This window comes from Cannabis sativa, chromosome 5 (assembly GCF_029168945.1).
Source record: "Cannabis sativa cultivar Pink pepper isolate KNU-18-1 chromosome 5, ASM2916894v1, whole genome shotgun sequence".
Classification (NCBI taxonomy): Eukaryota; Viridiplantae; Streptophyta; class Magnoliopsida; order Rosales; family Cannabaceae; genus Cannabis; species Cannabis sativa.
In genome coordinates, this window is record NC_083605.1 from 13568742 (window position 1) to 13592590 (window position 23849).

General features: G+C 36.3%; 4 protein-coding genes across 4 annotated transcripts; 2 read left to right on the plus strand and 2 right to left on the minus strand.

The window, feature by feature from the left end:
* The first annotated feature begins 4360 nt into the window (after positions 1-4360).
* LOC115717734 (uncharacterized) lies at positions 4361-8830 on the plus strand. The gene is made up of 8 exons (XM_061116228.1): positions 4361-6115; positions 6265-6555; positions 6650-6988; positions 7093-7173; positions 7301-7635; positions 7743-7873; positions 8132-8510; positions 8641-8830. The coding sequence occupies exons 1-8, from the start codon at positions 5846-5848 to the stop codon at positions 8828-8830; spliced, it is 2016 nt and encodes a 671-aa protein (XP_060972211.1). The 5' UTR covers positions 4361-5845.
* A 498-nt stretch (positions 8831-9328) lies between these two features.
* LOC133038167 (uncharacterized) lies at positions 9329-11412 on the minus strand. The gene is made up of 4 exons (XM_061116229.1): positions 11123-11412; positions 9888-10962; positions 9794-9806; positions 9329-9546 (listed from the first exon to the last, which is right to left on the minus strand). Exons 1-4 carry the CDS (start codon positions 11410-11412, stop codon positions 9329-9331), a joined length of 1596 nt encoding a protein of 531 aa, XP_060972212.1.
* Positions 11413-11416: 4 nt separating this feature from the next.
* Positions 11417-12710, minus strand: LOC133038168 (uncharacterized). Its single transcript, XM_061116230.1, has 2 exons — positions 12437-12710; positions 11417-11947 (listed from the first exon to the last, which is right to left on the minus strand). Exon 2 carries the CDS (start codon positions 11942-11944, stop codon positions 11417-11419), a length of 528 nt encoding a protein of 175 aa, XP_060972213.1. The 5' UTR covers positions 11945-11947; positions 12437-12710.
* A 7933-nt stretch (positions 12711-20643) lies between these two features.
* LOC133038169 (uncharacterized) lies at positions 20644-21424 on the plus strand. Its single transcript, XM_061116231.1, has 3 exons — positions 20644-20721; positions 20808-21213; positions 21291-21424. Exons 1-3 carry the CDS (start codon positions 20644-20646, stop codon positions 21422-21424), a joined length of 618 nt encoding a protein of 205 aa, XP_060972214.1.
* Positions 21425-23849: the final 2425 nt, after the last annotated feature.

Here is a 23849-nt window from a genome sequence, read left to right on the forward strand (position 1 = left end):
CGCAATACTGCCGGGATCGATTTATGGACTAACTTTAAGTATGAACATCTCCTCACTTTCTACTTTATTTGTGGAATTATAGGGCATTCTGAAAGATTTTATCCACGGTGTTTCGAGGTTGGAGAGAGTCAGATAATCAAGTCGTATGGGGAATGGATGTGAGTGAGACATATACGTAAAAACCACATGATCGGAGCTAAATGGCTCAAGCAGTTTAATGCTACCATGGACGACGATTCTGTAGCAAAAACCACGGGTCATGGTGAGGTGTCTCGGTCAACGATGACAATGGTTGAGGGGAATCGTGGTGTGCTGGGGTGAGCTTCGATGATAGTAGAGGTAACTTCGGGGCAACGTGAGGCAGGGATAGGATCATCAAAGGTTGTAAGTGGGGACCCTATAATTGTGGAAGATATTTTACCAACTGCTAAGAATAAGAAAATATCTAATCATATCAATGAGGAGGCTTGTCTTTTGGTTCTTGATACGAAGAGGAGAAGAATGGTTTTGGAAGATATTGATGGGGCCCATGTGAAGGGTGATGTGGCAACGGGTCAAGAGGTAAATGGTTCAAAAAACTTGAGTTTGGTGGGTACTGGTGTCCAGGCCCACTAATCATTATGAATATTTTATCTTGGAATTGCCATGGGCTTGGGAACGCATGGACTTTAAAATTCCTTAAGGATCTTGTGATCCAAAAGAAGCCCAGTATTCTGTTTCTCTGTGAGACTCTCTCCAATCATTCTCAGATGGAGAGAGTGCGCGTGACGTTGGGATTTGATGGCATGATAGTCATAGATGTCAATGGTAGGAGTGGAGGTATTGCGTTGTTATGGAAAATTGAGGATGAAGTGTCTTTGCTTGGGTTTTCTAATGCTTATATAGATGTGAGAGTTGCTTTTGAAGGTGTGCAGGAATTGTTGGAATAATTTTACCAGGATCTAGATTTACTAACAAGTATGTTTTATTAACATCCTAATATGAATTTCTAAAACAATGAAATAAACACATAAAAGTTATCAGAAACCTTATAGTGATTGCAGCGGAATATAATGACTCCTTCCATTCAGATCTCTAGCCCTTGATTCCTTTCTGTAGCAGAGCATTATCAAGATCTGAACCTGGATCTCTTTCTCTCCTTCTTGAGCCCGATTCTCATTCTTGTTGATTGGATTCTGTTAGGATTTATAAAACACTCAAAGAAATATATAAATCACAGATCCAAACATATTCCTAAAAGTGCTTTAATATAGAAAACCCTAAATCATAAATCTATAAAGCCTTTGCTAAATTAAAGAAGAAGAAGATGATAAAATATGAGCGGAAGCACTAACCTGAAGCCATTGTTGGAGATTGTAGAGAAGGTTTTGATCTTCCAAGAATACACTATTTTCTAGAGTATTTTCTCTGATGGGGAAGGAGAGAATACAGAACCCTAGTGTTTCTTGGGGACCACTACCTATTTATAGAGTCATCTTAGAATAACTCTTGGGTATTTATAATTTGGCCCCTCAACAAATTATAAATTAACTTATGGTATCTACACATTAATTCCATGACACTTTAATACCCTTTTGATACCCATAACATAATTGGTCACTTAATTTCGTATCACACTTTATAATAGCATATACATTATACATATGTGCCCACAAAGGATTTTTTAATCCAACAATCTCCCACTTGGGCAACATATGTTACCTGATAAATGTATAACCTTATGAGCTCAAAATTTGCTATTATGTAAAGGTATTCACAACAATCTCGTCCATCAACTATACCCATATAGGATCAAAGCGATTTTCGTCATATCAATCATGACTAAACCCATCAATGGTCACATATACAAATATAGCCAAATGACATAGATCAATCATGGATGTGTAGCATGGAAATTACATGCAATGTGAACCGAACATGCCTATTTCCAACTGGTCCTCCTTAAACCAAAGTGAGGTCAAACTTAAACATAACAAAACAGAGTGAATAAACTGAAAACTTTATTTCTGATCAGAAAATAACCAAATACATAAATGTCTTAAACAAACATAAAGCAAAGAAAATACAAACTCCCACTAAATCATGATATCCTCAAGCAATACTACACCCATATGAGCAGTGTGCTCATGAAAGACCTTGGGTGGTAATCCTTTTGTGAGCGGATCCGCTATCATGGAGTTTGTCCCAATATGCTCTATGGAAATCTGTCCACTCTGCACTCTTTCTTTCACAACTAGGAACTTTATGTCAATATGCTTTGACTTGGATGAGCTCCTATTGTTGTTGGAATACAGCACTGCTGATTTATTGTCACAAAATATCTTAAGTGGTCTTTCAACATTCTCCAAAACACGCAGCCTAGTGACAAAGTTTCTCAGCCATATTCCCTGATCCTGATTTGATGCCTCATAACACGCTACGAATTCTACTGCCATGGTGGAAGAAGCTACAAGTGTCTGTTTGACACTTTTCCAGGATATAGCTCCTCCACCCAACAAGAAAATGTAGCCTAATGTAGACCTTCTGCTATCTTGGCATCCAGCGAAATCAGAATCAGAATACCCTACGACCTCCAAATGATCTGATTTCCTGTATGTGAGCATGTAATCTTTTGTTCTCTGAAGATACCTCATAACCCTCTTGGCTGCTATCCAATGGTCCATACCAGGGTTGCTTAAATATCTGCCTAACATCCCAACAATGTACGCAATATCTGGACGCGTACATACCTGAAGATACATTAGACTCCCTACAACTGATGCATAGGGAATCTTTTTCATTTCCTGAATTTCAAGGCTGCTTTTAGGGCATTGTCTAAGACTGAATTTGTCTCCTTTAGCAACAGGGGTATCACCTGGTCTACAATCTTGCATGCCAAATCTTTTGAGTACTTTATCGATATAGCTCTTTTGTGATAATCCAAGAATACCCCGAGAACGATCTCGACGTATTTGAATTCCTAATACAAAAGAGGCGTCACCAAGATCTTTCATCTCAAATTGCTTAGATAAAAATCTCTTGGTTTCGTGCAATAAGCCTATATCATTAGTAGCAAGCAATATGTCATCGACATATAGAACCAGAAATATGTATTTACTCCCACTGAACTTGTGATATACACAATCATCAATAATATTCATCTCAAAACCAAATGAGATAATTACTTGATGAAACTTGTGATACCACTGACGAGAAGCTTGCTTGAGTCCATAGATGGATTTCTTTAATTTGCAAACCATATTCTTTGGGTCACCAACCATAAAGTTTTCTGGTTGCTCCATATAAATTGTCTCATCAATGTCGCCATTGAGAAACGCTGTTTTAACATCCATTTGATGTAACTCAAGGTCAAAATGAGCAACAAGTGCCAATATTATCCTAAAAGAGTCTTTCGATGAAACCGGAGAGAAAGTCTCTGTATAATCAATGCCTTGTTTCTGAGTATAGCCTTTTGCTACAAGACGTGCCTTAAATCTCACCACATTACCATATTCATCCTTCTTGGTTTTAAGTAACCACTTACAACCAATTGGTTTTACACCTTCTGGTAATGGGACAACTTCCCAAACTTTATTGTCTTGCATAGACTTATTCTCTTCATCCATGGCATCAATCCACTTTTGAGAGTTAGAACTTTTCATGGCCTGATGCAAGTTGATTGGATCATCTTCCATCATTCTAATTTCATCCTCATGTTCTTGAAGAAATACAAAATAGTCATCTGAAATAGCATTTCTTCTCTCTCTTGTGGACCTCCTTAATGGCTCTTGTTCTTGAGGGTGTTGAATTTGTTCTTCTGGAACAATAGCCTCATTTTGATTTGGGAGTTGTTCAACATTATCTTGTTGAGGTTCCGGATTCATTTCTTGATCAATGACAGGTGTGGAAGCCTGAACATTGTCTAAAATGATAGTAGGAACTGAGTTTGAATTCAATTCCTCCTCAAAAACAATGTCTCTAACCTTATTTCTCCCCCCAAATTCAACATCCTCAAAAAATGTTGCAGTTCCCGTCTCAAAAATATTTCTGACAGTGGGATCATAAAACTTATAGCCCCTAGATCGCTCAGAATAACCAATAAAGTAGCTGCTAACTGTTTTGGAGTCCAATTTATTTGGGAAATTTACACCCACTACTGTTTTTTCCCATTTTATTACATTTATACTGTTGCACGGCAAATACAACATTTATACTGTTTTTTTTTTTTTTGGCAGTTTACTGCCTTTTAAACTTTAGCCGTGTGTTTGATTTTCATTGCCACTTGTCACGATAGGGTTTTGCCACGTTTTTTTTTTTTAAAAAAAAAAAATTAATTGTTTTGATTTGACGGTTATGTGTTCTGATCAAAAAGTGTTGTATTTATGTATTTTTCTTTTATTTTTTTATATTATTTTCGAATCTAAATTTTGTAATTGGTATTCTCTCTCACCTCAACTGTTCATCTTCTTCCCCATTTTCAGTTTGCTTAGACGGTTGTAATAGTGGGTAGTTTTTTCATTTTAAAAAATTTCAAATCCCATCCCACTATCTTAAACTTCCCTCTCATTTTCCCTCCCATTTTTATTATTTTTGTCTATAAATACCTTCATAGTTCTTCATAATGGCCGTTACTCGTTCATCACCATCTCCGGCCAAAGTTACAAAACCTACAAAACAATCGCAGAAAACCAGACCCAAATCAAAAATGGGTAAAAAAAATCTGAAAGAGAACCCTCCTAGCCCCACTTCCCCTTCTGTTAAAAGAAAAACCATTGCTGGACCTTCGAAGAACACTCGAGGAAAAAGACCTCGAACTGTTGTTGAAAATTCAGACTCAGATTTTGAGTTGGATTCTGAATTTCTTAAGTCGCCTGTTTCTGTTAAGGTATTTTACTATTTATCTGTTGTTGTTTTTGAGGTTTTTTGTTTTTTTGTTAAATTCGATATTTGAGGTTCATATATCTGGGTATTTGTTTGTTTTTGTTTATGTATTTGTAATTGTTTTATATATATTGTTCGATTTATTTATGTGTTTTTGTTAATTTTTTATTTGTTGTTTTGTTGGTGTTGTTATTTTTTATTTTAGGGCAAGGGTAAATCCCCTGTGAAGGTGTTGCCATCATCAGGTGTTTCTGAAGAAATTCCTGTTAATAGGATTGTTGAGGTTTGTCATGTTATGCATTCTGTTCTATGTTTTTTTGTTGTTTTTTTGTTGTTGTTATTTTCGTAGTGTTTTTTGGTGTTTTATCAGTGTTTTCATTGTTCTGTTTTTTAGGATTGGGAATGCAAGTACACTCGATCTCAATTTTATCATTCTAGAGTAGTAACATCTGGTTATTACTCTGTACTTGGTGACATTAAGAGAATTTTAACTGAAAGCCAATTGGAAATTTTTTCAAAATCTGTGTTTGGTTATTTTCTTCGAATTCCTGAGTACATAATTCATTACCAATTGCTGCATTGTTTGCTGTTGAGGGAGGTTCAGCAGCCTAATGGGTTGGAGTTTTGGGTTTGTGTCCAAGGGAAATACCTTAGGTTTAGTATCGAAGAGTTTGCGTTGGTCACGGGGTTAGATTGTCATGTTGATTCTGATTTTTATCAGTTTAAGCAAGATGATAATGAATTGGTCAAATCTTGTTTTAAGGGGTACAAAAAAATTACCAAGGGTGCTATTCAGACTGCTTTTATTGCTGACAATCTTAAGGATAACGACGATCTTGCAGTCAAGTTGGCTGTATTGTATTTTGTGCAGTGTTATTTGTTAGGTGGTCCCCCGGGTAAAGTTGTTTCGTCTGAGGAAATAGATGTTGTGGATAGTGGTCGATATAATGAATTTGGGTGGGGCAAGCATTGTTTTGATATCACTATGCATTCTTTGAAGGGTAAGATAGATTCTGGTTATAAGAGGGTAGTTCGTAGTGACGAGGATGGTGGGTATTACAGGTTATTGGGTTTTCCTTTGGCTATTCAATTCTGGTTTTTCGATTGTTGCCCGTATGTTATTGGGAAACTATCCTTGTACTCAAATGTTGGCATTCCAAGGATTTTGAATTGGCCTAAATTACCCAAGGACAAGGAGGGTATGGTGAAAATGGATGTCATGAACACCCTCATTTTCGATCGGTCTTTGAAAGAGGTAATCCTGTTGTTTTTTATTATTTTTCCACTGTTGTTTTAATGTTGTTTTTGTATACATTATTTATACTTTATGTTTTTATTGTTGTTGTTATTTTATAATTTCAGTTTCATGTGCATATTGTTTTTTGTTGGTTTTTGTTGTTTCAGTTAAAATTAAGAAACCTCACTCCAACTTCCGTTGAGAGATTGAGTTTGAGCCTCACTGATTTTTTCTCTGGTGAGACTACTCCCGAGGCTGTGAAATTCAAAATTAAAGGTGGTTCCAAGCCTGCTGGTCAACCTGGCTTGATGGGTTCTTCTTCATCAACTGCTCATGAGAATGTCTCCCGAGTTGAGTTTGAGGAATTTAAAAAGTGTTTATCTGTTGTTGTCAGCCAGCAAGGGATTCTTATGAAATCTGTTGCTGAGATGAACAAGAAGCTGGACATTCTTATTGAGGTTTTTTTTTTTTAAATTGTCATTACTTTTTCTGTTATTTTTTTAGTAGTGTTTTTATGTTGTTTTATACAGTTACTTAATTTTTTTTTCTCAGTCATCCCAAGGTGGTCCCACTCACAATGGATCTCAGTCTGAAGATGCTCTTCGTACTTCAGAAAATGAGGATGATGAAGATTCCACTTCGGAGGAAGACGAGGATGATAAATTCGACGATGACAAAGGAGATGATCATCATGACGATGAAACTGATGATGATGATGATGATCTGGGTGGAGATGGTGTTGGTGCTGGTCAGGATGAGGCTCACACGGGCGATGTTCGTAACGATGAGGGTGTTGTTGTCCCCGCGGTTGTTTCGAGGGATGATGATACCGGCAAGGTCGATGATGCCAAGAATTCTGACCCTGTGGAACCTATTGCAGAGATCAAACAGGTGTGTTTCTTGTTTGGACATCATTTTTGGTTTGTGCTTTTTTTTGTGTGTTTCTGTGTTTTGTGTTTGTTTTAATAGTGTTTTACTGTTTTTTTTGTTATCAGCCTGATCAGTCTCAAGGTGGGGAGGAGAACATTGATGTTGATGCAACAATTGCATCTGCTGTTAAAGCTGTGGAGAATTTGGTTTGTGTTTATGTTTTTTTTTTATATTTGTATTTATTTGGTATTATATTGTTGTTTTTATGGTGTTTTTATTGTACTGTTTGAAATTTAAAAATAAGTCTTTTTATTTATCCTTTCTCTTTTTTAGATTGGTTCCTCAACTCATGCCCCTGCTCCTGTTGAGACTTCTGAGAAGACTGATCTTGAAATGGTTGTTTTTCAAGAGACTCCTATTTTACGTCCTCAAAAGAGGGATCGGAAGAAAGGAGCTGTTTTGAAATCCCCATTCATTGAGCTTGCTTCTGGTGCATCTAAATCAGGTTCATCCTCGGTTTCTCCTGATGATTCGTGTATAAGGTCGTTAAATATGTGCGTGGTTTGTGCCCGTTGGACAACAAGATTGGTGAACCCGTTGATCCGCAATTGGAAGAAATTTGAGTTTGTCAAGTGGGTTGATTCGGGTCTTAGAAAGCATAAATCTAAGTAAGTATTTTTGTAGGTGTTTTCAGTTGTATATCTGTTATTGTTGTCTATTTATTTTTTATTTTTTCATTTCTGTTTTGATATTTTTTTATTTGTTTTTTTTTTAGCACAACAACTAATGTGTATTGTAAGGGTAAGGACACTATATTTCCGCCATTTCGTTTTGGTGTTGAGGACATCAGCAACAAGATGTGGTTTCACAACCTTGCCTACCCTAATTGTTTCCTTACCAATTTACGTAAGTTTTTATTTTATTATTATTATTATTTTACATATTATTTTTTTTATATATTTTTTTTTTAATGTTTTTAAGTGTTGTTCGTTAGTTTTTTATAAGTTTGAATGTTTTTTCACTTACTTTTTTATCTCGTTTGTTCACACATTGACATCATTTTCTATTATCTTCGTAAGAAAATAATGTACTCACCGAGCCGAAAATCAAAGTCACCACAACCGATTGCCTCTTTTGTTCTAGCATAACAACTTTGTATGAGAGGTTTGTTGGAGAAAAACAACGATATATCGGTGTTGTCTCTTTCTCACAATGTGGCCCAGTACATTCAAGGTGGTAAGATATTATGTGCCACTCCTTGGCATTTGGTTGATCATGTTGTTATGCCTATCAATGTAAAATTACAGGATCATTGGATTTGTGGTCGTCTTAACATAGTTGACAGGCGCATATATCTGTACAATTCACTGCGTTCTGGGAGGTATATGACTGCTGCCAAAGAGGCTTGCAAGCCTTTCTCTGTTATTTTACCATATTACTTCTCTATGTTAGACTTCAAAGGCCTTCGCAACGAAACTAAGTTTAGCACTATGGAACCGTTCCCTATTGTTGCTGTTGATGATTTACCCGAGCATGTCACAGCGTAAGTTTTATGTTTAGTGTTCAATGTTTTTTCACTGGTTGTTTGTATTTTTATTTTTTTGTTGTTGACTTTGTTTTTTATCAGTGTTCTCATAGTGTCTTTTTTTGTGTTTTATTGTTTTTTTTTCCAGTGATTGTGGTGTTTTTGTTGCATCATTTGCTGAGTATTTCATTGATGGCAAACCCATCCCATCCTCTGATTTTGATGTGGAAATTCACCGCGATCGTTTGGCTGCGTTATTTTATCATTATGGGATGAAGAAGCAAACTGAGAACATTGAAAGTGAATCCGAGGCCCCTCCCAGCCTTCCCAAGAAGTGATTTGCTTTTTCAATCAGACTGTCATTGTTCTTATAGTTTTTTAATGTTGTTTTAATGTTTTTCATGTTGTTTTTCGTAAACAAACATTGGTGTTCTGCTGTTTTTCCTTACGCTTTGTGTGGACAATATGTAATCTTTTATTTTTGTATGTTTTTTCTTATTATTTTTATGTACAAACAAGTTGGTATGTTAAAGTTGTTTGTTTTTTCATTTCACATCCATTCTTTTTTTGTTTATTTTTTCTTATAGTTTCTCTATTTTTTTGAATCCAAATATTCATTTCAGTATTAAAAACACAAACTGTTTCAATAACAAACTTCATATATATATTCAATTTAGTATCCAACATCTTTTAATATCCAATCTAGAGTATCAACAATTCCCAATGTAATCAATGTTTTCCCTGTGTATTTCAGAAATTTAAATTCCTCAATATCTAATTCTCATAACGTATGTGTAGTTTTCTTTTGTTTTTCCACTGTTGTTCTGTTGTTGTTTTTATTCCCTTCTACGTCTTCTGCTGCATGTTCTTTTGTTAGGCCCCAGTTCACCACATTTGCTGCACTTGTTGTGTTGATCCCTTTCCCATCCAGCCTTCCTTCTTAATGTTTTTGGTCTTCCTGATTTTACTCTTTCATGTGGAGGCAAGACTGTAATATTTTTCACTTCTTCCGGTACCTCCCATTCACTTTGGTGTCCTATTGGGTAAACTGTCCCTGAATAAGTTGCCAGCCAATTTTTTTTTGTGTAGTAATCAACAAGAGGTGTACGGGTCCATGTTCATCTCCCTCATCACGGCCACTGCGTGCCCGCATGGCATTTCATCTATTTGGAACCTGTTGCACGTGCATGTTCTTTTTTCTAGGTCTACTTCCCACGATTCTTTCATTCTTGTTACCTCAAACAAGTAATCTGTTGTTGCTTTAACCTGTTTTAAATTTTATTGAAAAAAAAAAATCAAACATAGCTGTAATTCCTACAACAACAATACAAAACTATTGAAACAGCACTACAACAACACTACAACACTACAAAAAAAACATAATTAATATTTTACCTTCAGATTCAATGAGTATGTGTAATTTTTCAACAGTATGTCTTCTCCAGTTGGTGATAGCTTAGTGAAGGTGTTTTGTGCTTTTGTCCTATTAGTATGCGTCCATTGTTGCACCAATGCTCTCAAGCATTCTAGCAGCGTTGTAATTGGTAGCTCCCTTGCTGCCAAATTTGCAGCGTTCAGTGATTCTGATATGTTTGAGGTCATTGTGGAATACCTCTTGTTTTGGCTATGAATTCTTGACCACTTTTCATACCCGATTTTTTTGAGGTAAGGTCTTATGCGTTTGTCCAATCCATCCAATTCAGCCATGTGGAACTCGAATTGCTTTTCTGTGTAGGCTTTCACTGCTCCAAAGAATGGCAGATTGTATTTGGCAGCATGTTGTTTGAAGCTTGTTTTAAGGTTGCTCAAAATGTGGTAACCGCAGTAACTGTGTGCAATTTCTGGATAGATTTCTCTCGCTGCTTTGATGAGGCTTTCATTTCTGTCTGAAATTAGGCATTGGTGTTCCCGTACACCATACGCTTCTTTAAATTTTTTGAAGAACCATTTCCAAGATTGGTCATTCTCAGAATCTGCAACACAAAACGCTAGTGGAAAAATATGACCTGCTGCATCTTGTGTGCATGCGCACAACAAAGTTCCCCCATAAGCTGCTTTGAGGAACGTTCCGTCCACAACAACTATCGGTCTGCATGCTCCCCACCCTTTTATGGATGCATCCAACGCCATGAAAACAAAGAGCAAGCTGTTGTCTTCTGCCGTTTTCAGATCCACAAATGATCCAGGGTTTGTTTTTTCCACCATGTGTAAGAAACTCGGTATTAGAGCATACGAGTCACTAGCATTACCTCTCAAGTCGTTTACTGCATGTTCCTTACTTCTCCAAGCTTTCATATAGTTCATTTTGATGCCAAATCTGTATTTCAACTCCCCTTTTATGTCCATCGCTGTTGCCTTGGTCTTTATGTTCAAGAACTTCGGTTTTATGCATTCCCCTATCAGTTTCGATGTTGCTTGCCTTTGGTCTTCATGCCTTATATTTATGGGGCATGTGTGCATATTTGAGAACCTATTGAAACAAAAAAAAAACAACAAAAACAACATTAAAAAACTATTAAAACAAACCTGTTGCAGATACCAATCATGTGTATTTCAGTACAAATTGTGAAAACAGGTCATTTGTTAAGGCTGACAACAAAAACAACATTAAAAAACTATTAAAAACCAACCTCCTGATTATGAATGTGTTTGTTGGCCCATTTCTCGATGCTCTTAGTGACCAATTGCAGCTTTCGTAAACACATTTCAGACTGTATTCTTGAGAGCAGGACTTCCACACTTTGTACTGAAAGTTGTTTTTGATTGCGTAGTAGCTGAGGACATTTTTTAGAGTTTCTTTGTCTTTGTATGCCTGTCCTTTTTCCACTTCGGGGTGTTGCTTGTCTGTTATTAACTTTGCATTGTTGATGTCAATTTCTGGATCCAGTTTTTTACTGGTGTTTTCAAGTTGTTCTACCATTTCTTCAAGAACTGTGATTTGCATAGTCAATTATGTCGAATTTGTCCTCCTCATCTTCTATTGTTTCTGACTTTTCCCCTTCTTCCGTTTGCTGTCCCGTTGTGTATGATTCTGTTGTTGTTATGTTGTTTTCAAGCGTTGTTGTGTTGTTTTCGATCATTGCCACATTATATTCATTCGGTGTTGTTGTGGATATCGAATTTGGTGTTGCAGCACGTGTTGTGTTGTTGTTTTGCTGGTTCACACATAGTGGATATGTCGTGAAATCTGTTTCCTTCATTTTCAATTCCAAGTAAAAGTAGAGGCTTCGATCGTTGCATATTTTGATCGGTGGTATTCCTTCTTTAGCTTGGTACTGTATTTGTAGTGTTGTGCTGGTGTTTTCGCACCCCAATGAAGTAACCAGTATTTGCAGTAGCTCTTCGTACTTGCATTTTGTTGGTATGAATTCTCCACTAGCCACATAGTTCTCATAATTGTGATCTTCATTCCATTGTCCATTGCTCTTGATGAGTACTGGTAGACGTTCCATTACCTGTCATTCCAGGGTCTTATTTAATGTTAAAATAATTGTACAACAACAATAAAACAATAGCAAAACAACAAAAAAAAAATCAACAAAAAAAAAAATAAAATAACAACAATAAAACAACACAAAAACAACCAAACAGAAATACCCATTATTTTTTTTTAAGTTTTTATTATTATATTTGTCTGATACATATATGTATGAATGTTGTTGTAGTACTGACCGCAAAACAACATTTGAACAACCCTGATGTTGTGTTTGAATAATTGTACCAATTTATCGATTTTTTTTTTTCGAAATCATTTTGTGTTGCAAACGTCAAATTAACAATAGAACAACCCTCATTTATGTTTTTGCATCATAAATTAAAGAATATCACAGTTGTGTTTTCGTTTTTTTGTTTAAAACTTCAGATCTAAATCTTGTTTTTTTTTTATTTTTAATTTTTTTTGGTTTCTTAAGAATTAAATTATTTTTTGGGTTTGTTGTGTTTACCTCTGTTATTTTGTTGGGACAGTTTTCTGTACGTCTTGTTCTTCAATTCTGATTCCTTTTCAAAAAACTCTTCGCCGGATTTAATGGTTTTTTCTTGGTGATTTCCGTCTCCGGCGTCTCCTCACACACGAACAAGGTTGTTTCCCGTGTGTTTTACTGTTCACAGTAGAAATGAAATGATGTTGGGCTTGGGCAGTACAAAAGTAATGAAATTGGGCTGGGGCAGTATAAATGTTGTTTTTGCCGTGTCCCAGTATAAATGTAAAGTTTTGGTCCAAAAGCAGTATTTTTGTAAAATTCCCATTTATTTTCATGTGGCCTATAAGGCCTTGCCTCAGCTGGACATCCCCAAATGTGGAAATGCTTTAGACTAGGCTTTCGACCTGTCCAAAGCTCATAAGGTGTTTTTGCAACTGCTTTACTTGGTACTCTATTCAGAATGTAAGCTGCTGTCTTTAATGCTTCTCCCCAGAGGGACTCAGGTAAGGTAGAATGAGCGATCATGCTCCTTACCATATCCTTAAGAGTCCTATTTCGTCTCTCAGCAACACCATTCATGCTAGGTGATCCTGGCATGGTGTACTGTGGGACAATACCACATTCCTCTAGGAATTTAGCAAATGGTCCTGGACGTTGTTCACCTGAGCCATCATATCTACCGTAGTACTCACCACCACGATCAGATTTGACGTTCTTAATCCTTTTGTTGAGTTGATTCTCAACTTCAGCTTTGTAAGCTTTGAACACGTCCACAGACTGAGATTTTTCATGAATGAGATATAGGTACCCATAACGTGAGTAATCGTCTATGAATGATATAAAATATTGTTGACCATTCCAAGATGCCGTAGGGAATGGCCCACAAATATCTGTGTGAATCAATTCTAAGACTTCTGAAGCTCTATTGGCACCTAATCTCTTAGTTTTGGTCTGTTTTCCCTTGATACAATCTACACAGACATTGAAATCTGTGAAGTCAAGAGACTCTAAAATGTCATCAGAAACAAGACGCTCAATTCTACCTCTTGAGATATGACCTAAGCGTTTATGCCATAATGACGCTGAATTTTCTTTATTTAATTTGCGTTTAGTACCTCGTGATTCCACATGCAAGGTTTCATTATAGGATGCAATTGTTTCTAACAAATAAAGATTGTCATAAGTATTCAAATAACCAGTTCCAATAATATTTGAATTTAAAGACAAAGTAAACTGATTGTTTCCAAATGAACAACAATATCCAAATTTGTCCAACAAAGAAACAGAAACTAAATTCCGCCTAAAAGACGGCACAACAAAAGTGTCTTTCAAATCCAAATAAGAACCAGTTCCTAATAACAATCTGAAATGCCCAATTGCTTCCACTTCCACCGATTGACCATTGCCCACAAAGATGTATCTTTCACCATCACTTGGCTTTCGGTAGCTCAGGCAACCCTGCATAGAAACACTTATGTGAGTAGTAGCACCGGAATCTATCCACCAAGTGTTTCTAGGTACCGAAACTAAATTAACCTCGTAACGTACCAAAGCAAGATTAATACCTTTCTTTACACGCCATGCGTGATATTTGGCACAATCTTTCTTCACATGTCCAGGTTGGTCACAAAAGAAACAACCCTTAGAATCCTGTTGTTGTTTCTTTTGAACTGGACCCTTAGCAGCTTCATTCTCAAATTTCCTTTTCTTGCCCTTATCCTTAGGAGTAGTGGCCAAATGAGCACTTTCGGTTTTGTCCTTTTTCAACCTTTCTTCCTCTTGCACACAATGAGAAATAAGCTCGTTGAGAGTCCATTTCTCCTTTTGACAGTTGTAACTAATTTTAAATTGGTTAAACTGTGGAGGAAGCGTTAACAAAACCATGAGTACAAGTACATCATCTGAAAGCTCAATTTTAAGTGTCCTTAATCTTGAGACAATATGATGCATTTCCATAATGTACTCCCTTACATTTCCTTGACCCTTATACTTCATGTTCATTAAAGAACCAAGAAGTGTTGTCATTTCAACCTTATCGTTTTTAGCAAAACGTTCCTCAATTTGTTCAAGGAAATTTTTAGCCATAGTAACCCCTTCGGATTCTGTGCCCCAAAAGGCTTCTGGAATGCTGTGTTTCATAATCATTAGACTCATGCGATTTGAACGATCCCACCTCTCAAATTCCCTTTTATCATCATGGGAACTTTCCTTAGTGAGAGGTGCAGGTTGTTCATTCCTTAGTGCATGGTCTAAATCCATACATCCCAGAACTATAAGTAGGTTCCTTTTCCAATCCTTGAAATTGGTCCCATTAAGCATAGCAGAAGATGAACTAGCTGAATATAGAACAAATAAAACAAGCTCACATTAATATGCATAATTAAACAATAAATTCAAAATTTGGTTAATCCCATCTCAAGATACCAAACACACATTAATATCAAGTCTTTGGACAGTAATATTAACTGTAAGCGGTACTCTCGGTGTAGCAATCAAATATTGACAATAAAACTGTGTCAAACAATAGATTAATCTTTGGACTAACGTATTGCTCACACAAAATACCTTATAATTGTCACACATTTATCGCCACAGGTATGTTTGAAATCTAGCAAAATATTCACTTACCTTTGGGCTAGTCAATATAAGCATCAATTACAAACACACAACCAACCTAATATTTAAATAAATTAATCTACACAAAAGAGGTCACTTTGGCGACGTATTGTTTTAATTAATTTATTCAAAATATTAGTCCTAAACCAACACCAAAATTTAAATTTAATTGTTTCCAAAATATCTTAATTAAAATAAATTGTACCTTAGCATATATACTGTAATATATAATAACAAAAATAAAACTGTATATGTATATAAAATAGGTAAGCTAAAAAAAGATTATATATTTATATATACAAACTTATGATCTTGCTTTCAATTGCAAGAAAGGCCACATTAACATTATATATGTACATATCTTACTGAAGCCATTTAACCGCAGGAAGGAAAAGAAAAAAATAAATAAATAAAATAACATCAGGAAGATGCAATTCAAAAAACTGAATAGATATTATATAAACCTGACATACATGTAGCCGAACATACATATATGGGGAAGTTACATACACATATATCCAAGCCAAAATAGTACACACATATATAAAATATGACTCAATGATCCGAAACTGGTAAAGCATAACAGTCAACGACAATCAACAAAATATATATATTCACTTTTAATTGTATATAACACCACCCAACACAAAATTAATCACCCAAAATATTTACACCATACGGAAGAATAGAAAATTTATGATCAAGAAACCTTAATTTAAAAAATCCCAAATTTCATAAACAAAATCATCAGATCTTCAATCAATTTAACAAAGGTGGCTCTGGTACCATTTGTTAGGATTTATAAAACACTCAAAGAAATATATAAATCACAGATCCAAACATATTCCTAAAAGTGCTTTAATATAGAAAACCCTAAATCATAAATCTATAAAGCATTTGCTAAATTAAAGAAGAAGAAGATGATAAAATATGAGCGGAAGCACTAACCTGAAGCCATTGTTGGAGATTGTAGAGAAGGTTTTGATCTTCCAAGAATACACTATTTTCTAGAGTATTTTCTCTGATGGGGAAGGAGAGAATACAGAACCCTAGTGTTTCTTGGGGACCACTACCTATTTATAGAGTCATCTTAGAATAACTCTTGGGTATTTATAATTTGGCCCCTCAACAAATTATAAATTAACTTATGGTATCTACACATTAATTCCATGACACTTTAATACCCTTTTGATACCCATAACATAATTGGTCACTTAATTTCGTATCACACTTTATAATAGCATATACATTATACATATGTGCCCACAAAGGATTTTTTAATCCAACAGATTCTTCATAGTCTTACACACTATGATTGAGATACCACTTGATGTGTGTGGGTACTCACTCTATCACTCAAGGAATGAAAATATGAAGAGAAGAGAATGTGGTTTCGGCTTAATAGAAAGAAGGCTCAGGAAAATTTTTCTGAAAGTGAAATTTCATCAAAAAATCTCTTAAGTGTGAGCCATCACTATCTATTTATAGGTAACCACCTAGGTTTAGGTTAGATTTATTTGGCATTAAAATAATGAAAAATTAAATGGTAAAATCTACACTAAGTGGCCGGCCAAGGAATGGATAATGGGCCCCATTTTGCAATTTTGCCATTTTGTCATTTTCCCATCTTATTTTCTCAAAAATGTTAATTTTCCAATTTAACCACTTAAATGCCAATTTCAATTATTTAATAGCTAAAAAGTAATTATTAAATAATATTGTCATTTAATATATTTATTAATTAGACTTAATAAAGTCTCTTAATTAATAAATAAGACTCAGGATCTCTTTTCTTCACATTTAAGCCATTGCTTAGTGAAATTTCATAAACTAGACATACTCTAATTATAGAATTATAATTGATTAACTAAAATTAATTAACTGAGTCTTACAAGCAGTATGGTCTCAACTAGTATGGGGACCATGGGCCTATATAACCGAGCTTCCAATAAGCAGATCTAGAATTTACCAAGTAAATCCACTAACTTATTGATTCCTCATTGCATCCACTCATAGAACTCAGAATTGCACTCTCAGTTACATAGAATGCTCTATATGTTCCACGATATAGATACGATATTAATTATCCATTGTTATAATCTCAATAATCAATGATCCTCTATAGATGATCTACATTGCATAGGGATAAAATTACAGTTACACCCTTTCGATGTATTTATCCTTAAAACACGTGACCACCTATAAATGATATTTTAGTGAAATAATATAATCACTAAAATGAGATCCCAATCATTTATCTCTATTCATCCAAACTCGAAGGAAATCATTGTTTCACTTCTAAATACATATAGATGGAATCTATATTTAGTGCTCCCACTCAATTGTACTATCGTGTTCCCAAAATGTACGTATCACCCTGACCAAAAAGTAGGCTTAACTAACAAATCAAAGAACACAAATAACACTCTTGAGATCGAACATAATCATGTTAGGATTAAGATCATTTGATCTAGGATCAACTAGGTGATATTGAATTGAATAGATTTCACGGTAAATTTATCATATCTAATCAAAGCTCAATATCGGTCCCTTCCAATTTATACTCCATACATCCGACACTGGTAAACTTTGCCAATGCCCTGGAAAGGACATAACACTTATCCATGGTGTAAGCATACCTATCACTGATTATCATGCCAGTCTAGATCCAGTGAACTGACAAATCAGGGAATTAAACTTTTGAACATATAATCATGATTATATTCCACTGTGCTGACAACACTATAATCATGTACAAATACATATGTTCTGGACCTAATAGAATTTATAATCATGAAATAAATCATGTGAACCATGCAACATAAAATGATTTCTGATCTTTATTAACTAGTAAATCTGATTATATTGAAATGAGTTTTATTTAGGGCACAAAACCCAACAGGAATGGCATTACACTGGTGTGTATGGGGAACCGAATAGGAGTAGGCGTGCTTCTACTTGGAACCTGTTACGTACTCTTGCTAATCGTTCTAATCTACCATGGTGTGTGATGGGTGATCTTAACAATGTTTTATCTCATGATGACAAAAGGAGCAGTAATAAGTACCCTGATTTTTTAATCCAAGGCTTTCAACAATCTTTGGTTGATAGTGGACTTCAAGACATGGAGTTATGTGTTATCCATTTACTTGGGAGCGTGGGAGGGGGGGGGGGGGTACTAATCATTGGATCGAAGTGCGTTTGGATAGGGGGCTAGCTAATCTTGCTTGGTTGAACTTGTTCACTTCTGCTAAGCTCCACAATCTTGAAACTTCAACTTCAGACCATGCTCCGATTCTTATGGTCATGGTTCCTGCTGCTGGCCACAATTTTTGGAAGTGGTTTCGGTTTGAAAATGCATGGTTGAGGGACCCTCTTTGTTATCAGATTGTTAAAGATAGTTGGGAGATTTGTGGGGCTGATGATGTGATGAATAAAATTCAGTTTTGTGGGGAAAAGCTGGCCGATTGGGTTAAGGAGGTTACTGGGAACTTTAAGGAAAGATTAAAAAAGTGTACAAATGAGATGCAAAGGTGGAAATTGGGTCGAGATGAAGTCTCCGTTGCCAATTACAAACAAGCAAAGAGAAATTTGGCTGAAGGTATGTGCAAAGGGAAGTTTTCTGGCGTCAAAGATCGAAGCAATTATGGATGCAAGAAGGAGACAATTAAAGCAAATATTTTCATGCTTATGAAACTATAAGACGAAGAAATAATTTTGTGGCAAAACTTAAAGACCATTCTGGTGCGTGGGTTGACTGGGATAGTGGTTTGGACTAACTTATGGTTTCTTATTTTAACGAACTTTTTTTATCTTCTCAAACTGATTGGAGAGAAGTCACAAGCAGTGTGCAAACTCGTGTATCATCGCAGCAGAATGCCGAGTTGTTGCTACCGGTTTTAGATGAGGAGGTTTGCAAACCTTTGTTCCAAATGCATCCTGATGAATCCTCAGGGCCCGACAGTATGACCCCTGGCTTTTTTCAGAAGTGTTGGCCGATTGTTAAAGATGATATCATCAATATGGTCAAGCAATTTTTTAATAATGGGTTTCTTCCTATAGATCTTAACAAAACCATTTTGGTCTTAATTCCTAAGAAGAAGCAGCCTATGGATATGGTGGATTTAAGACCAATTGCTTTATGCAATGTGTTGTATAAGATTGTGTCCAAAGTGGTTGCTAATAGACTCAAGAGTGTTATGTCGTCTATCATATCCCATACTCAAAGTGCATTTTTATAAGGCCGCTTCATCTCAGATAAAATCATGATTGCCTATGAGATTATGCATCATTTAAAGAGAAAACGAAGAGGGACGGATGGTTATATGGCACTTAAACTTGATGCTAGCAAAGCGTATGATAAGCTTGAGTGTGATTACCTCCGTGCTATGATGGTAATCGTGGGCTTTGATGGTCGTTGGATTAACTTAGTTATGCAATGTGTGTCTTCTATTTCCTATACCATTTCACACGGAGGGAAGGAATTGGGGCCCGTTGTTGCTCAAAGAGGATTACGTCAAGGTGATCCTTTATTACCATATTTGTATATTCTTTATGCTGAAGGTTTCTCTAGTTTGTTGCGTAGTTATGAATAAAGTGGTTTACTCACGGGGTGTAAAATTGCTCGAGCTGCGCCGATAATCTCTCATATGCTTTTTGCTGACGATAGCTATATTACCTGTAAGGCAACTGAGGAGGAAGCGTAGAATGTGAAGGAGCTGGGTACTTATGAAGTGGTTTCAAGACAAAGAATTAATTTCACTAAGTCTTCTGAGTTTTATAGCAATAATACTGGTAATGAGGTGCGAGATTCTATCTGTGCTATGCTGGAAATTTATGAGGCTGATGAAAATCACTAATACTAGGGCCTACCTTGTTTGGTTGGGAATAATAAGAATGCTATCCTTGATTTTATTAAGGATAACCTTCGAAAGAGAATTCAAGGTTGGGAAGGGCGTATTTTGTCTCGTGCGGGAAAGGAGGTATTGCTGAAATCTATTGCTCAAGCATTGCCGAATTGTGCTATGAATGTATTTCTCTTGCCTTTAGACACTTGTAAGGAGTTAGAGCGGCTTATGGCTAAGTTTTGGTGGCATTCAGATTCGAGTAGTGGTAAAGGTATTAATTGGATGAGTTGGAGCAGTTGTGTCGCCATAAACATACAGGGGGACTGAGTTTTCGAAGCTTGAGAGACTTTAATTTGGCTCTTCTGGAGAAACAATATTGGTGATTGTTGGTTAATGATGAATCTTTAGTTAGTAGGATCTATAAGGCAAAATATTATGCTCATGGTAATTTGGTTTCTGCTGAATTGGGAGATAATCCTAGTTTCATCTAGTGAAGTATTCTTGAAGCTAAAGATCTAGTACATTCTTGTGCTCAAAGAACAATCGCTAATGGGGAAAATGTATCCATTCTTGCAGATCCTTGGCTTCCACATAGTTCTAATAGCTATGTCGTTATAAGGCATCTTGCTCTTGTGAACAAATCGGTCAGCTGCCTCTTTCAAGTTGACACTCGCGCTTGGGACAAGGATGTTGTGAGAGACTTGTTTGTTTCACGTGATTAGGACCTTATTTTGTCCATTCAACTTAGTGATTCGGCCGTAAATGATGGTTGGAGCTGGAGACTTGAGACTTGTGGAAATTATTTGGTTAAAAGTGTCTATAAATTTTTGCAAGAATCTAAAGGTTCTTGGTGTCGTGATGCCAATACTTATTTTTGGAAGCGCCTTTCGTCGTTACAAATACCTCTTAAGATCAATAACTTCTTATAGAGGGCTGCTTCGAGTGGGCTTCTAACTTGTTTCCAGCTCCAAAAATGTCATGTTCTCGTCAATGCCGACTGTCCGCTATGCAACTCTCATGCAAAAATCGTTCAACATGCGTTGGTGGAGTGTGAGTTTTCTAAAGCTGCTTGGAATCTCAGCATGGTCCACGTCAGGGCTGGGGCTGCAACATTCAGCAGTTGGCTGTTGGGGATCTTTGACAGAGGGCACGAAGATGAAATGGAGGAAGTGGCTGTGGTGAATTGGGCTATTCGGCGCGCACGGAATGAATTTGTTTGGCAAAAGAAGAGTTGGTCTGCATCAAATATTGTTGCATCAGCTAGAAACATGCTTGATCAGTACAAATTTTCTCAAGGAAGGAAGGGTCTTTCGTTGTCTTCGCTGCATGATGGGGGTGAAATCTTGAGCGTTGGATTGCACCTGAGTTAAACAAGATCAAAGTTAATGTTGATGGGGCTTTATTTGAACAAGAGGGGCGCTTTGGCATGGGTTGTGTAGCTCAGAATCATCATGGTGCTATGGTAGAAGCCGTCAAGAAGGGGAAGATTGGTTGTGTTCAACCCGAAATTGCTGAGATAATAGGCATTAAAGAAGCTTTGAGTTAGATTGCAACTCATTCGTGGGATAGAGTCATGTTGAAAACAAATAGCTTGGTGTGTGTCCAAGCGATTCAGAGCGGTATTTTTATGCCTTCACAGTTTGGTCTTATTGTTCAAGATGTTCAAAATTTGCTTTTGGCTTTATCTTTTGTTGATTTGTGTTTTGTAAAACGATCTGCAAATAAGTTGACTCATTGCTTAGCAAGAGACTCTTGTTTCTCTACGGGTTGTGTACTTCAGCTGGAGGATTGTTCCTTTGAAGTGCATTCTATTGTTTTGAACGAATTTATTAATTAATAAATCTTATGATTTTTATTCAAAGAAATATATTTTGCTAAATTTTTACATTTATACTCCAATACATAAATATAAAATTAAATCTACCACTTAATGTTCTTTCAATATTCTTCTTCCCAACAAGCACCTTTAGATTCTTGCAAGAATTTATCAACACTTTTAACCGAATAATTCCCACAAGTCTCAAGTCTCCAATTCCAACCATCATTTACGACCGAATCACTAAGCTCAATGGACAAAATAAGGTCCTGATCACGTGAAACAAACAAGTCTCTCACAACATCCTCATCCTAAGCGAGAGTGTCAACTTGAAAGAGGTAGCTGACTGATTTGTTCACAAGAGCAGGGTGCCTTGTAACGACATAGCTGTTAGAACTATGTGGAAGCCAAGGAAATGCAAGAATGGATACGTTTTCCACATTAGGGATTGTTCTTTGAGCACAAGAATGTACTAGATCTTTAGCTTTAAGAATACTTCGCCAGATGAAACTAGGATTATCTCCCAATTCAGTAGAAAACAAGTTGCCATGAGCATAATATTTTGCCTTATAGATCCTACTAACTAAAGAGTCAGCATTAACCAACAGCTGTCAATATTGTTTCCCCAGAAGAGCCAAATTAAAGTCTCTGAAGCTTTAGAAACCCAGTCCTCCTGCATGTTTATGACGACACAACTGCTCCCAACTCATCCAATTAATACCTTTACCACTTCTCAAATCTGAATACCACCAAAACTTAGCCATAAGCCGCTCTAACTCCTTACAAGTGTCTAAAGGCAAGAGAAATACACTCATAGCATAATTCGACAATGCTTGAGCAATAGATTTCAGCAATACCTCCTTTCTCGCACGAGACAAAATACAACCTTTCCAACCTTAAATTCTCTTCCGAAGTTTATCCTTAAGAAAGCCAAGGATTCCCAACCTTGAATTCTCTTCCGAAGCTTATCCTTAAGAAAGCCAAGGATAACATTCTTATTCCTCCCAATCGAACAAGAAGGCCCAGATAATAGCCATTTTCATCTACCTCATAAATTTCCAGTATAGAACAGATAGAATCTCGCACCTCACTATCAGTATTATTGCTATAAACCACAAAAGACTTAGTGAAATAAATTCTTTATCCTGAAGCCACCTCATAAGTACGTAACAGCTCCTTCACATTGTACGCTTCCTCCTCAGTGGCCTTACAATAAATGTAGCTATCATCAGCAAAGAACATATGAGAGATTACCGGTGCACCTCGATCAATTTTACATCCCCTGAGTAAATCACTTTGTTCATAACTACGCAACAAACTAGAGAAACCTTTAGCACAAAGAATAAACAGATATGGTGATAAAGGATCACCTTAACGTAATCCTCTTTAAGCAACAATGGGCCCCAACTCCTTCCCTCCGTGTGAAATAGTATAGGAAACAGAAGAAACACATTGCATAACTAAGTTAATCCAACGACCATCAAAACTCATTCTTACAATCATAGCACGGAGGTAACCCCACTCAAGCTTATCATACGCTTTGCTAACATCAAGTTTAAGTGTCATATAACCATTCTTCCCTCTTTGTTTTCTCTTTAAATGATGCATAATCTCATAGGCAATCATGATGTAATCTGAGATTAAGCGGCCTTGTAAAAATGCACTTTGAGTATCGAATATGATAGACGGCATAACACTCTTGAGTCTATTAGCAACCACTTTGGACACAATCTTGTACAACACATTGCATAAAGTAATTAGTCTTAAATCCCTCATATCCATAGGCTGCTTCTTCTTAGGAATTAAGACCAAAATGGGTTTGTTAAGATCTACAGGAAGAAACCCATTATGAAAAAATTGCTTGACTATATTGATGATATCATCTTTAGCAATCGGCCAACACTTCTGAAAAAAGCCAGCGGTCATACCGTCGGGCCCTGGAGATTTATCCAGATGCATTTGGAACAAAGCTTTGCGAACCTCCTCATCTGAAATCGGTAGTAACAACTCGGCATTCTGCTGTAATGATACACGAGTTTGCACATTGCTTATGACTTCTCTCCAATCGGTTTGAGAAGATAAAAAAATTCGTTGAAATAAGAAACCATAAGTTGGTCCAAACCACTATCCCAGTCAACCCACGCACCAGAATGGT